The sequence below is a fragment of the Colias eurytheme genome, chromosome 9 (assembly GCF_061535395.1).
Source record: "Colias eurytheme isolate Ceu_HAF_F1 chromosome 9, ilColEury1 Martin Lab GWU primary, whole genome shotgun sequence".
Classification (NCBI taxonomy): Eukaryota; Metazoa; Arthropoda; class Insecta; order Lepidoptera; family Pieridae; genus Colias; species Colias eurytheme.
This window is the reverse complement of record NC_142988.1, coordinates 4,479,912-4,496,405: the sequence shown is the minus strand read 5'-3', so window position 1 is coordinate 4,496,405 and position 16,494 is coordinate 4,479,912. Positions and strand designations below refer to the sequence as shown.

Here is a 16,494-nt window from a genome sequence, read left to right as displayed (position 1 = left end):
TCGCAAGTGTATAGAATAACCTATCGATTGGTACTAGTACCTCAAGATTTCTGATTATAGTTTGAGTTATATTAAACAAAACGTGAAAATTGTTTCAACTCCCCTCGGTCTCCCCTATGTTAGAGCAATGAACGAATGAATTTCTATTAAATAATTAAGATTGTTAATCTGAAAATATACCAACGTCTTTTTAGTAAACCCACTTCCTTGATTTTATGTTAATGCAAATAAAAACGAATCTTTGTGTGTGATACTAGTATCAAGTTGTCTAGACAACACCATAAATATTTTTTTAAAAGTATTTATTTTTCTAGCTTCAATATTGTGCAGAACTCCTAGCGCCATCTGTTGATAGGAGGCGTAACAAGAAGTTTTAACCGTACACGAGTCTCAATTGGATTGCACTTTATTTGTCGTTGGAATAGTTTTTTTTAATTCGTTTCTAATAACAACAGATTGTATGACTTTTCATTGTGAGAACTTAGTACTTTTTTTCAATTTCACAGTCAACTTCACTAGAAAACTTATTAGATTGAACACTTTTTTGAAACGTGCCATGTTGTGAATAGATCTCTATAAAACATCTATAAAATATAAAACGATTTTTTGGTAATTTTTTTTAAAGAAATAAATGAAATTTTCTTTCTTTCATATTATAATCATAAGGTCAAACTTGGTAACCAATTATTGCCAATTTAAACTAATAATTGACTGCTTGATTACTTATCTCAATTGTTAATTCTAGTTACAATAAACCCTAATCATGGAAATCCCTGTTTGAAGAATGTAGTTTCCTCTAATAAGTTTAACGTATAATTAGTATTATGTTTTGCCTGTTACGTATTTTTATTACACTGAGAATAAGGTCCAATACATTGTCCAAAGATTGTAATGTATCTAATTATAAGTAGAGGTAGCGTTTTAGCTACTATTATGTATTCTGTGGTAGAGGTGAAACCCTATTACGTAGGTACCTATGTTATCTACTGAAATTATTTTCATTATAACGTAAACCATAGTAAGGAATATTTATTTTATTTAAAGTTGTTTTTATTAATGGTCACAAAATACTAAAAAAATTAATAGGTATTAGTACTTTACCTCAATGTGTGCTCATTTTATTATTTGCAATAGGAATTTCAATGCTGAGGAGCATAAATCAAGAAGGTCAGATAGTAGATAATTTCATACAATGTAAAATGGAAAAACAATTGTTACAAATAATGGAAGATTTTGAGAACAGTGTAACGTATTTCTAGTTAGTTCCCAATGTCCCTTTATCTTTTACTATTCACAAGTAATCACGCTCTAGAATCAGGACTCTACCATAAGATTTATTACGTATGTACCTATGTACTAGCTTTTAGCCCGCGTAGTCAAAGAAAATTGCTGTGGGAATGACCGTTTTAAAAAGCTACAGCTTCTACAGATGCACGGCACTTTCTATCTATCTAAACTCAAACTCAAACATTTATTTATTCAATTAGACTTCTTAAAGAAGCACTTTTGAAACGTCATTACATATTTTAAAATTTACCACCGATTCGGAAAGCAGTATCTACGGAGAAGAACCGGCAAGAAACTCCATAGTTGCTCTTTTAAATCATGTCAGTTTTACAATTTTACAAAATACATATGTAACAACATATAAGTATTGTAATAACATGCCAAAGAACTGTCCTGTGGTTTTTTTTTTCTAAATAGTTAGATTCTCGAGACACAAAAATCGTGTTATAAAATCGCACGTTGCAGAGCGACAAACACTATCGCATTTATAACATTAGTAAGGATAACGATATATTCGTTCCGTTAAAGACTGATTTAAATCTTGTTATTAAAGGAATATCATCAATTCATCAGTATCTTGGTAATGGTTTTTGTGTATGACGGTGATCTAAGATAACGTATAACGATGTTTGGTTCCGTAAAGACGATAAAATTGGTGGCGTAGACGTAAATCCGACTATGTGTGAAGTTTGAGATGTGTATAATAAATCTGAAAAAACATTAATATCTTTAAAATCTCGTGTGAACTACTCTACAGCGGAAAACAGAGATAAATTGTTTCAAGCTGTATATTTACAAAAAGCTCTTAGTCCTGTTTAATTGCTGTTTTCTGTTATAACGATTATGAACAATAATGAAAGTATTTTTCCTTACCTTATGAAAAGAGGATTATTGAAAGAACTCCGTCTTACTATAAATTTTATGTTCGACATTGATATAGATTCAAAACAGTCTAAAGGCGCGTGTACACTAACCCTCTCTGTCGATAGCTGACGGAGACGGTAAATCACGTAGCAAATGACATTTTTTCCGGTTGGCACCCTCTACTCCACGGCACGACTGTCTCGAGAGATAGCGGGGTAGCGTCAGCATGGAAATGTTTATTTATTTTATATGAATTTAGTATCAATATTTTAAGGGAAGTAAATAAAATATGCTGTCGTTAAATTGTCTTTTCAATTAATAATAAATTTTATTTATGTACTTGTACCTTGTGTTAACCTAAGAAAAAATGGGATTTCTAGAGCGAACTGCAGTCATAATGAGTATTCTCTGTTTACTATTAATATGTATAATAATTACTATAATCTACTATCAGTGTAACATGGAAATTTCACTAATACCTGTTTATCACGGCTTTGTGTATGGGAAATATTATGCTCTTAATGTTTATCAAATTGCCTCACTTATAAAAAAGCTTAATTATTATTATTTATGATATTTTTGTTACACAGTTACTCAAATTTCCAATAAAAAAAAATATATTAATAAAAATAATTTCCATCATTTTTGCGAACCGTACATGGGCGGGGCGTGCGCCTCATTATTTAGATATTAATCCCTTCACCCTCTGCAGTCGGTCACGTTCCCTCTAATTAATATACACTTGTAGCGTTTATATTCGACTCGGAATTGTGAACAATTGTACTGCTGGAGTGACTATTGTAGATACGGAATAATAGCTTTAGTAAATTTCATACGTTGAGATCACTTGTTTTGAGTGTTGAATTCTGAATAGTGTATAATTTGAAGCTTAGCATATCCAGGTTTCTAGTAGACAAAAGCCGAGGTGGTGAAAATGAAATCATCTCGCTTATTTTCAAAAATTTACCTTTTTAGGGATATACATAAATATTGGATGTAGGATTTTAGGATATTAGGATAGGATTTTAGGATACACATAAATATGGCTTAGGCCTAGAGCAATATTTATGTGTATCTAATTAGAATATCTAATAATTATGTAGGTAATTCTTAAATTATGTTATCAAGGTAATAATAGAAGCCTTATGTAAGTTTCATAAATTCAATTATATCAAACTAGGTATCCGCCCGCGGCTTCGCCCGCGCAGTCAAAGAAAAACCCTTTTTCTTTGACTGCGCGGGCCATTTTCCCGGGATAAAAAGAAGCCTATGTCCTTTCTCGGGTATCAAAATATCTCCATACCAAATTTCATGAAAATTGGTTCAGCAGTTTAGGCGTGATTGAGTAACAGACAGACAGACAGAGTTACTTTCGCATTTATAATATTAGTATGGATTATACCCAAAAAACGGAGATAAAAAGAAGTGTTTTATTAAAACTTATTTGTTGTACATGTTATGATGTAACAAAAATCAAATGGGATGTGTTTCTAAAATAATTGAGTTTATCTCAGAGTGTATTATATAGAAGAAGACGTCTTCTCACAACAAAGCCGCGAATAAGCAATAAAACCACTGAACATCTGTGATCTGATAACAATAATTTAATATCGACAGAATCCGCCCGCATTCTGATTCTGCTCTATGATAGAGTAGCAACTTTATAATATGTACTACTAAAATGCAATGCTACTAAACTACTATATAAAAGGAAGAATAAAACACGTGGAGAACATTTGAAGGAAGACTATAAGCTATGCAACATCATGCGACGACCAAAAAGGATGGAGCAGCAATGAAAAATGTTGCAAAAGCGGGAAAAATATTACTTTTTGAGAGCTTCCGTTACCTTTTTGGCTTAGCAATCTAAAATATTTGAAATTGAGAATTTGGAATGAAAAGAATACTGTGATTTGGATATACCAATCGTACACTCGGATGTTATATTGATGTTTTATTCCTTCATGTTGTTTGACTATAAAGTGGTGACCTTTTCGATGAAAAAAAGGTGCTCAATTATTTGTATGTTTATGTGCTTTTTCTCGATTGTACCATAAGGATTGTTGACTGCTGTTCTTTTCAAGTAGGTTATTCAGCTTGACGCATTTTCGTTTAGTGGTGCCGATGTATTGTTAGTATTTTTATCTTCAAACCTATCGATTTGCGTAAAAAAATAAAGGACTGTCATCATTTTTTTGCCTTTTTCAATCACCTGTTAGACAGTATGAGCAGCAGAGAAATCCAGACAATTATAATCTAAACAAAGGGTCTAGTAGCTAATTTATCCGGTGACCAAGGCCCCTAAATATTTGTGCTTTTATTAGCCGGCGCCCGATGGACATTTTATCCTTCGCGATAGAAGGGTTAGATATTATTCATGATAAGGGAGATTGGTCAAAGGGTTTTAATTTGGATTTTGTGTTTTGTATGAGTATAAAGAAATGAATTTTGTGTATTGTAATAATTCATAACATGATACAGAATTTGTGTGTGTTAAACGCAGTGTATCTTTACATTGATTATTTGTAACTATCATTTCTGGACACGTGTGCTTTTGGTATTATAATGTTATAGATTATATTATAATGTGATTATTGTATTTGGAGAAATATATTTTAAGGATCTTTAGACTTATTGTACTAAGTAGGTATCTTTCTTTTTTAAATTAATTCTTCTACTCTACATAAGTTGTAATGGGTGCAGCCGAGTTACTCATGGTTGATATTTACTGTTATAAGTGAATGTAGGTTATAATTATTATGATTAAAATACCAACTTTCTGTCCATGATGGGTACTCCCAACTCTTATCTATTTCCACGCCAAAAATCATCAACATCGGTTCAATACTTTCGATTGAAAATATTATTCATTTATTTTCTAGTAGGTATCTAATATTCGATTTTTATTAGATAAGCATTATTAGGGATATAATATTCAAATAAGTAATACTAGTGATTCAGTACTACTAAACTGCATTGTTCAAAGTCGGCTAGTTCACACATTCACTTTCACAACACATTGCTAAGCCGGTAGCTCTTTGTTTTGCGATAATTACAGCTAATAATGTTTCACACATGAATGCAATACGGTATGAAACTTTATTATGAAATATAAGATGAATTTGTCCTGGTTTTGATGTTTGCCTGTAAATAATTGATTGGCATTTGATTTTCCACCCTTCGTTCTAAATGAACCCAATTATAAATTAATATGTAATGTAAGCAGTAAGCGTATCACGGATCGTTTGATAGGAAATATGAACGTGATTATAGTATTTTCTAGTGTTTGATTTTACGCGAGTATTATACATTTAGAAAAAGTTGTTTTAACGGATTTTAAACGCGATTTATACGTTAAGATTTATTCGAATAAATCGCGTTTAAAATCCGTTAAAACTTAAAACATCTTTAATTTTTAAACGTGATTATAATTTAATTATATTTGTATGTATTCAAAATTTAATTACATAGATGAGAAAATATTTCAGATACTTTATCCATCAAATAGGTAGATATATTGAGTATGCAATAAGTAAAATTAAAGTTAAAAATGGAATGCCACAATAATTTTCATTTAGCTAGCAAAACCAATTACATCCACTATCGAGTATGCAGTTCGTAAAACAGCATTCATTGATATCGTTGAGAGCGAGCGTCTATAATTATATTGCGACGTTGCCGCACCGGCCGACAGCCGACACTGCTCTCGGCCTCTCGCTTGCCGCAACGCGCAGTCTCGCTAGAGCGCGCCCCAGTGTACAACGTTGTTACGCGACACAAAATGGATTCCAGCTCAAATAATTCCGAGTTGGGCTGGCCGAAAATGGAATACGACTCAGACGGGGAACGGGAACCCACCAAAACTAAGGTTGACAGACCGCATTGGAATTCGGAGAACACTATGAAATTGATAGAAACAATGGAACGGGAATGCAAGGAATTGTGGGACACGAGTCACCCGTTGAACAAGGTTAGAACGGCGCGGCAGACGAAGTACGAGTATTTGGCGAGCATGTTCGGGACGACCGCCGAGGAGATAAGCAGGAAAGTGCATAATCTGCGGACGCAGTTCAACAATGAGCTGAGGAAGATAAAACGGAAGCAGGGTGGGGTGCCGGAGGTGAGCGGGTGGGAGTACTTCGACGCCCTCCTATTTCTGCAGCGGGCGCCGCTCGTCGATCCCCTCGACACGATAGAGGCTGTTAATCTCGAGGTAATAACCGATATTATGATTGCGTCATAACGTTTTGACACATTAATTGATATAAAACGTTTGTAAACGTCACGTCGGTAATGACAGGCGGTACAATAAAAACTGTTTGCTAATGGATTTGTTTTGTAATCAAGTTTGAAATATTGACTGTAGCTACCTTTGCTTTTATAAATACGTAGGTTAATTAACATATTATTTCGATTATAATAAATTGAAGGAGTAAAACTAAATAAAAAACAATAGGAGTAGGTAGATTATTTGTTTGTTAGGTATAATATTATATAGAAAAGTATATTTTTAAGCCACATACATGAATAATTATTTATTCTTAAAGCATTAATATAATAGATAGATGTACATTATACGTAGGTACTTACCTACTTAATAGGTATCTACGCTGTTTTATTCTGACCTTGAAATAGATGCTAATTATTATGTGGAAATAACATGTCTGTATATTTATTGAAAAAAAATATATTTAAGGCACTATGTATACGAGCAGCCACATACATGATTACGTCACGATGTGTCGAAACCGGTGTTTCGGCTGGCGTAAACAAATTGCGTCAGACACTCGTCTAGTCTTGTCTCTGACATTATCTCACTCTGACCCACTTTATCGCTTCGCAATTAAATGTATTGGGTTATAGGTTGACAACTAGAAGTTGTTTAACATTCTCTTTGACGTCTTATCGCCTACTGTGATATGTTCTATTTGTATGTTAATTTGCAACTGATAAACATGACAATTAATCATTCGCGAATGTCCTGTTTAAAATAGCACCAAACTTTTTATCTGCTAAGCAATGGCCGTTTAATTGGGCATTGATAAATGTTGATAAAATCTTCATAGTCTCTTCAACTATTAATTATCCGTAGAAGTTGTTATCTATGCCACCATTATCTAGCAGAACTAGTTTTTATTGGTATAAGGAAAGACGGAATGATAATCCAGTTCAAGGGCATGATCTAATTTAAATTGCAGGAATGTCAAAATAAGTAAAATCCATACAATTTTTTATTTGGTACATTTAACTTTATTTGAGTAGAGTAATTTTAATAAATGAATAAACAATTACATAATTAACACATTTATTACAAACATTATTTTAGCTCGCAGAATTCCAAGCCGACGAAGAGATAGAATTCGGGGCAGCACGTGCGCGGTCAACAGCGACGTTTTCGCCGAAACACCGCAAGCCTGCGATCCGGGTACCCGCGAACATCCCCTCCTCCCACTGCGAGGTCCGCGTGGCCCCGCTGCCCCCCGCCGCGCACCCCATGATGTGGCCCGAGGAACCTAAGCCGAGGATCAGGCCTGGTATTACGCCCGATGAATGTCAGGTATGCGACGTTTTATGATGCCCTGGTAGATTGGTAATTTATGCAGTGGTAGCGGATTGGAATTAATAATTAATACTGTAAATAAATTATAATTGATTATGAAGATTAATTTGAATTTATTCCCTTTATAAATTGAATGAACATACATGGATGCTGTAAGTGTAAACTTACATGTAATAATATACTTCTATGTTATTATTTTTGCGTATAATTTAAAACATAAAAAGAGGGTACATTAAAATTATTCCTTGACATGTGAAAACATATTATTACTTTTTAAACGATTCAGCCTCAATCAAATGTAAAACTTTAACAATTAAGAAACGTTGTAAAAGTAAAAGTACGTATTAATTAACGAACGTAGATCTTGCAACGCTTATTAAAGTAAATAAAAAACAGCACTCAAATATTTCTCTATAAACTACATTAATTAGTTATTATAAATTGAAATTTCTTTATTTTTAAGTCTAGGTTTACAAACAATACCATCGCGATCGCGAAGAGAAATTCAAACCTTTGAAAAGTACTTATGAAATCTTTTTTATAGTCGAAGTTTTAAAGTTCACAAGAACACTACAACTTTATGATAGGTACCTGCTTAACTTTTGATCAAAAAGTTAGAACGGAATTTGAATATATGCTACTATACAACTTATCATATAAAATGCCAGACGCCGGGCTCAGTGCTGCTTCAATAAGTAAGTGCCATCGTATAGGAACATCTAAAGGTAACAAGCCTAGACCTATACTAGTCAAATTTAGAGACCAACATATTAAAAATAAAGTCTGGATGCGCAAAACTGCTCTCAAGAATTCTGGAGTCACCATATCCGAGTTTCTCACAAAGTGTAGACATGACTTGTTTATGGCAGCACGGCAACACTTTGGAGTCAACAAGTGCTGGACACGAGATGGCATCATATTTGTCATAGGCTCGAATGGGAAAAAGCATCGCGTTGAATCTTCTTCTGATTTGAACTCCGTTCCTGGGATGTCTGATAACTTGAATGCAAATGCTGATCCTCCCATGGCTACTATAGATGATGCGGTCAATAAGGAAAGCTCGGTTGGTACTAGACCTAAGAGATATAACAGAAAATGAGTTGCTTATTTACTTTCTTTCACTTTTCCTCTTGTAACATTTTCCGCCCATGACTGCTTTATAGTGGTATCATTAACTAATTTTTCTTATTTCTTGTAATGCAATAATGCTCTAAATCTTGTACTTTTACAATAGGCACTTATTTTCTGATATAATAATTTCAAGTTCAACTTGTGTAGTTTGTTTACACTTTAAACGTCACTATAATATGTCACAGACTAATAATATGTCAATAGTTGGGTTAAATGTCATTTGGTACTAGTGACTTTTGTTTTAATATTGCCATATTGAATAATATAATTTTCTACGAACTCTCAATTTAGAATTATTGTTTATAAACTTTATTCAGGATACTAACTTAGATTCTAGACGTAATGTTTTGTTAAAGATGTCATGAGTACGATCGAACGTAATGTTGCTATTTTGGTTTCACTCTTTTTAGCTGGAATGTACTGTTTGATTAAATTTTATTTAAATTAACATAGTATATTTGTGTGATAAATTTGTAAAATTAATTTAGTTTGTACTACATTTTAATTTAATGCTAATCGGAGATTTCTCTGATAGTGATACATATGTTACTGCTTCATCCGATAGCGAGAATAATGATAGTAGTTTTTCCAGTGTGACTTTCTCGTCGTTAGACAAAGTAATTAGTTCCCATTTATCCGATTGTTTGAAAAACTTTAATGTAGTCCACATAAATGCCCAAAGTATTCCGGCCCACTATCCAGATCTCTTATCTTCTTTTAATAACAAGAACCTTGGCACCATTCTTGTCTCTGAGTCTTGGCTGAAACCGATTTTACCGAGTGCCTCCTACTCATTACCTGGATTTAACTTAATCCGGAACGACCGAATTGGAAGAGGAGGAGGTGGAGTGGCTATTTATTTGCGCTCCGACATTCCTTTTACGATACTGAGTCAGTCTCTCCAGCCTCCCCCGCCGAACACACCTGAATATTTACTCATTGAAATATCCTTAAATTGCACAAAGCTTCTGCTTGGAGTAGTATACAGTCCTTCTCTTCATGTCAATTACTTTTCTTCTTTTGAGACTCTTCTTGAAAACTTTCTTCCACTCTTTAAGCATGTTATTATAATGGGAGATTTTAATACATGCCTTTTAAAAGACGATCACCGCAGCAAAAAACTTATTTCCTTAGTAAATGCATGCAATATACACATACTTCCACTCTCCGCTACTCATAAAATTCCAAATTGTTCCCCTTCCCTTCTAGACCTTATCCTTGTTTCTTCCCTAGATCATGTCTCGAAGCACGGTCAATGCCCTGCAGATTCTTTCTCGTGTCATGACCTAATCTACCTCTCTTACAAAACCCGTCCCCCTAAATTCAAACACAAAATCCTCATGCAGCGAAATTTTGGTGGTATGGATGTAGAACGTCTCCGGCAAGACGCTAAAAATACAGATTGGACCCTACTTATGTCAGCTGATTCAGTGGATCAAAAAATTGAAAAGTTTAATGCTGAGATCTTGAACTTATTTGATAAACATGCTCCTGTAAGACCAATTAAAGTAAGACACCTTCCTGCCCCTTGGCTCTCTAGTGAAATAAAAATCCAGATTGATGCCAAAAACAAAGCAAAAGCTAAATATAAGCATACACAGTCTGATTCTGACTGGGAAACTTTCAAAAGAGCAAGGAATCGTTGCAATGTGGTATGTAGAGACGCTCAGCGACGACACATCCATCAATCTGTTGAAAATGGGGACAGTTCAAAAATTTGGAAATTTCTCAAAACTCTAGGCATAGGTAAAAATAATGACTCTCCTTTAAATAATAACATTTGCATAGACGCTTTAAATAAACATTTCTCTTCTTCTGCACCTACTTTTAAAGACGGCAATAAACACTCAACAATATCTCATATTATTTCAAACACATCATCTTTTAGCTTCCCGCCGTTCGTTTTTAAGCAAATCGCTAGCAGTGATGTTGAGAAGAATATTTTATCGATTACCTCTAAAGCAGTCGGAGATGATGGTGTCAGTCGTAGTATGATCGTTCCCATCCTTGATATTATTGTCCCTGTCATAACTCATATCCTAAACTGTTCCCTCGATACTGGAGTATTTCCTAATATCTGGAAAAAGGCTAGTATCATTCCCATTCCTAAGAAAAGAAATCCTTCATCCCTATCCGATTTTCGTCCTATCTCAATTTTACCCTTCCTGTCAAAGCTCCTTGAACGTCTTATCCACCAACAACTATCCCAGTTTCTTCATGCCAATTGTCTCCTTGATCCCTATCAATCTGGTTTCCGCCCCGGTCATAGTACGACTACAGCCCTTCTGAAAATTACTGATGACATACGTAGAGGAATGGATAACAAAGAGCTTACAATTTTGACACTGTTGGATTTTAGCAATGCGTTCAATACAGTTGATTATGATGTATTGTTGAGTGTACTGCTTTCCGTCAATATATCCCCTGTGGCAATAGAATGGTTTCGTTCCTACTTGCACGGCCGTCGACAACGCGTTAAGGTTGAAAATACTTTTTCTTCCTGGTGTGACGTAAGTGCTGGTGTACCACAAGGGGGCGTTCTATCACCTCTCTTATTTGCGATTTTTATAAATTGTGTTACCACAAGACTGACCTCACATTATCACCTATACGCTGATGATCTCCAAATTTATTCACAAGCCACTTTGACTGATTTACCTGAAGCTGTGTACTGTATAAATCGTAACCTCTCACACATATCCGATTGGAGTAAATCTTTTGGACTGAGTTTAAATCCTTTAAAATCTCAAGCAATTATATTTGGCAGTCAAAGTCTCCTTTCTAGGATTAATTGGACGACTCTGCCACCGATTGCACTCGATGGTACTACTGTTCCTTACAGTAAATTTGTTAAAGATCTCGGTATCATACTAGATGAAACTTTGTCATGGTCTCATCAGATTAAAAACATAAGTTCCAAAGTATTTGCTGCCGCCTCTAGTTTGCGTAGAATGCGTAATTTGCTTCCCATTCCCACCAAAATTTTGCTGGCCCAATCCTTACTTCTGCCAATCCTTGACTACGCTGACGTATGTCTTACTAATCTAACTCAAGAACAACTTAATAAACTTGAGCGGTTACAAAATTTTGCTGTGCGGTTCATTTATGGTCTGCGCAAGTATGACCATGTTTCGGAATTTCGGTCAAGACTTCAGTGGCTCCCCATCCGCCTCCGCCGGAATACACATATCCTTGCCTCTCTTTATTCCATTATCTTTAATCCCACATCACCTTCCTACTTAAAAGCTAATTTTGAATTCCTCGGCACTAGGAATACGAACTTACGATCAGCTGAAAATCTTACCCTTCATATACCTTCCCATTCTTCCAATTTCTTTCATTCTTCCTTTTCCGTTCAAGCAATCCGGTTGTGGAACTCCTTACCAGTCACGATAAGAAAAGCACAGACCCTTCACTCCTTTAAAAGTCAATTGAAGAACTACTACCTTCGCACGATCACTGACAAATCGTTAAAATAAATCTAAATTTAAGTTTTTCCTTCTTTATAATTTTAATCTTATTGTAATATTAATGTATCAACTTATGTGTCCTTCATTATGTATAATACTTTTCTATGTTTATTCTTTCTTCTTTCCTTGTCTTACTCTACTCTTTAATTCTTGCTCACTGTATCTTTATCTACATCGAGTTGCTTGGAAGAAATCGCTCACGAGCGATAAAGCCGCTCTTTGTACATCTCTACTATAAGCTATCTTAACTATGTAACTTTATCACTGTGTATATGTACAATAAAGAGTATTTCATTCATTCATTCAATGTAATTTCGTTTAAAACATCAAAATATTAAGTTTAGAATATTTAAACAAGTTGCATAATGCATTATAAAGAGAAGAGATTTAATGATGTGTTGAAATTTAACTCAAAAACTACAATGGATATAAAATAAACTTTTACCTCTACTTCCATCTTTACCGAATATCATCGACGCAATAATTTATTTATTTATCCCGTGTCAACCTTGAAGCCTGAAGCCATTACAAGTGACCATTACATTTAAGGTTTAAGCTCGTATAAAATAATTGATCATCTAAAAGCACGTCCATACTAATAATATTGTAAAGCTGAAGAGTTTGTTTGTTTGAACGCGCTAATCTCAGGAACTATTGGTCCGATTTGAAAAATTCTTTCGGTGTTAGATAGCCCATTCATTCGATATCATCACGCTAAGACCAACAGGAGTGGAGCCACGTGGGTGAAATCGCGGAGCGCAGCTAGTTTTAATGTATACCTAATTGAAAAATATATTTTTCTAGATATTCGGAGACTTCGTGGCCTCAGAACTGCGCACGCTGCGTTCAGCAGAGAATCGGAAGCGACTCAAGCGCATCATACAGAAGGCAATATTACAGATAGGAGAGGAAGAAGATGTCAATATTATACGATCTTGAAGGAATCATTTATAATGTTAGTAATTTTTCAAGATACAAATGATTTTTGTTGTATGTACATTCTACTTGCAAATCAATGACGTCAAACTCGTTGTTTCGTTTTAAAACTGAATTTTCTTAAAAAATGGTAAATATTTAATTTAGTTATACCTAGTTTCTTTGTCATTTCAATAAGTTAAATAATTTTAGTTGTACTAAGAAAAATTAATTTTATTTTTTGTGATATGTGTATTCTCCACTTATTTGTATATATGTATTCCTTATAATTTGAGTAGACCTAACCTAGTAATACATTGTAAATTCTAATGTTATTATAGTGTGTAATCACTGTAATATCGGTTGCAATTGTTGAATGCCAATCATTCGATTAGGTACAATAATTATCTTTTGGCGATGTTTCTGGTCTTAGCTATATAAGTTTTTTATTATATTAAAAAAACATAATCACAGAACATAATATAGAAATATGTATTAATTTATATTAGCTGTAATTAGCTTAAGTGCGCATTTTTGTATATAATCTGAAATAAATAGTATGTGATACAAAGCATGCGTTTGATTCAATATTTATTTGAATAAAATCTTCCTGCTTCACTCGCTAGAAAAACTACCCAGTCAGAAAGTAGGTATGTCCTAACTGCTAAGGCAAACTAACAATCTAGCTCGTTTCTAAATTTAATACCGAATCGATTAACTGTTTCCAGTTCTAGAAAGAATAACAAATATTCATCTAGGATATTCTTATTTATATATCAAACTTCAAAGATTTGTATACTAGACAGAAACCAAATCTTCAAAGGGGTGTTATAGTACTACAAGCATTCATTAGTGACAATTTTCCAAAATCTGTAAATATTGATAAAGCTTACTGCTTACACACCCCCATTACCCGCAGGGGTTTGCTTGATATCAGTAAAGCCCGTAGACTCAAATGTCACCTAGTTTCTTACACCTTGCCTCAATGACTCGCTAAGATACATCGCGCCCCGCCGCGGTCGGTTACATCTTCAAAGATTTTCAATTTCTTTTAAAAACGTGAAATGCGCTTTTTATTTTCACAGAAAAGCATCATAGGACTTTTTAATAAGTCATCTGAATAGTGTTCAACGAGTAGATTGCAACGAGGAAGAGAATGAAAGATCCTGGCCAAAGATAAGAAATTAGCGGTTTAAGTTTAATTAAGAATTTATTTTAAGTATTTCTTTGTCATTATGATTGTAATAGGTACTTAATCAATAATCTGGCAATGAAGCAAATTAAACAACTTAAATCAGTTACATTTCAATATCCTTTGAATATTGGTCCTTCGAGACGGAAAACTGCATTTAGATGGTAAATTGTAATATACGGTGAAAGTGATTTTTCCGTAATGTATCAATGTCGAAATCTGTCGTGCAATAACCTCAGGTGAGGGAGAGGCCGGAGGGTAGCTAATCACACCGTGACGAGGGTGTGTTACTGGTAAATCAGTAAAATATTAACTTTACTGTTTCTACTGTTATACTACTACTTTAATCGGTAGTGAGTATATTTGACTTATTATTTTGGTTATCTCTTCTATTTGGCTCAAATTAATAAAATAGGTAATGGTTAAAAAGAACCCTACGTACTTTATAGGGCAGCAGAAGTGTCTTATGTGACTTCAAATTGCAAATAATATTATGAAATGGTCCTGTTTGTGTTTTTATTTTCTCCTTCCTTTCTTCTCCTCCTACTCCCTCCTCCCTCTTGGCTCTTGTCTTGGAAAACTATAATTATATATATGGCTAACGTACCTAAGGTTACCCTTAGACAAATATTAAAAAACCTACTACGGTAAAGATGTTAACTTTCTCAGGATAAAATAATTTGTATAATCGGTCGAGTTCGTTATTTGTCACTTACTTACATAGACGAAATTAAATTTCAAACAGTTCTGTTACGAAAACCTCCCGATATTTGCTCAAACATTGAAATAAAATTTCAATCAATGCGGTTTTCCATAGATATTGGAGCGAATTATTAAAAGTCGAATCAATAGCAGACTGGGTGCTCCATTGTTCACTGATCCCTGATCTCTTGTAGCGTATTTATTGTTGTTTTGTATTCAAATATCAAATATTCTGCATTGAAAAAGAAATACATTTTAATTGTTTGTGGAATTTGATTGAGTCGTTCTTAGTTACAATAATTAATGTAGATTGTACCTATTGCACGCCTCATAAGCGAAGCGTTGAGGTGGGTACTACTGTCACTTCGCGCAAAACATCTGATTTTTCAAACTTAAAATGTCTTTATGTATCATACATTGCACTTGTAAGATAATACATACACACACATATTAAGAAAAAACACTATTTTTAACGTTCATGATATTTTTGATGTCATTTTTGTTATTTAAACTGGTTAAAAAACAGTTTAAAAAAGTTCTGTCTTGGACGTCCGTGTGTCTGTATGTGCGGATCCTTTTTCTTGTTAACACGATAGCGACCGAAATACTTTACTAATCGAGTCTTTTTTTTTCTCTTACGCTTGAGTATGCTCAGGAATAGAACCCTTTCATTTTTCAGGGTCTGATTCGATGTGGTTTAATTGTTATTAAATAAACAAAAATAATAATTAATAAATATTTATTAAAAAAAAATTATGAGGCGTGCACTTTTGGATTTTCCAAATTATTTTGATTTTCTGAAACTTCTTTTAGCTGATATTTATTTTATATACTGATTGTTTTGTTACCGCTCGAACAATATATTTGTAATATATTTGCATACTTCTAGCACTAATTAATTTGTCATTCTCATTGTGGACAAGCCCTTACCATTTCCACGTGTCCGCTCGCATCGTAATGTCGTAAGCAGTAAAGTACATCATTTATCTTCCTACCCTTTTCCTATTTATTTGGGGTACGGAAAAAGGATGACAAAAAAGGAACATGTAGTAGGTACTTTAATACCTAAGCTCTTTAATTGTTAAGCTTTTTCATGTTTCTCAACTCATTGCCAACTGCCAAGGCATCAATTATTATGTTTTATACTTTATAACTCATTCTGATTTTTTCATTTATAGAAAATGAATGATCCGATCTGATCAGTCAATATAGCGGAACCAGAATTTGAAAAGGAAAGGTTTTTCATCTTCTATATCAATTTTCCTCTTCATTTATTTTCGTTAGCTTGGTCTTAATTTTCGCCTATTCTGAATATAGCCCGGGTTATGTTAATTAAAACATAGTTAGAAATTCAACCTTTTCGTCTTATCAAT

General features: G+C 33.8%; 1 protein-coding gene across 1 annotated transcript; it reads left to right on the top strand.

Moving 5' to 3' along the window:
• The first annotated feature begins 5,871 nt into the window (after positions 1-5,871).
• Positions 5,872-13,506, top strand: LOC149905744 (uncharacterized). Its single transcript, XM_090105697.1, has 3 exons — positions 5,872-6,364; positions 7,478-7,708; positions 13,117-13,506. Exons 1-3 carry the CDS (start codon positions 5,933-5,935, stop codon positions 13,249-13,251), a joined length of 798 nt encoding a protein of 265 aa, XP_089961823.1. The 5' UTR covers positions 5,872-5,932; the 3' UTR covers positions 13,252-13,506.
• The last annotated feature ends 2,988 nt before the right edge of the window (positions 13,507-16,494 follow it).

What these genes read in the sequence shown, in the direction of transcription:
- LOC149905744 (XM_090105697.1), top strand. Translation starts at nt 5,933, where the DNA reads ATGGATTCCAGCTCAAATAATTCCGAGTTGGGCTGGCCGAAAATGGAA. An exon ending in TAGAGGCTGTTAATCTCGAG is followed by an intron (nt 6,365 to 7,477) that starts GTAATAACCGAT and finishes ACATTATTTTAG; the next exon opens with CTCGCAGAATTCCAAGCCGA. An exon ending in TTACGCCCGATGAATGTCAG is followed by an intron (nt 7,709 to 13,116) that starts GTATGCGACGTT and finishes ATATTTTTCTAG; the next exon opens with ATATTCGGAGACTTCGTGGC.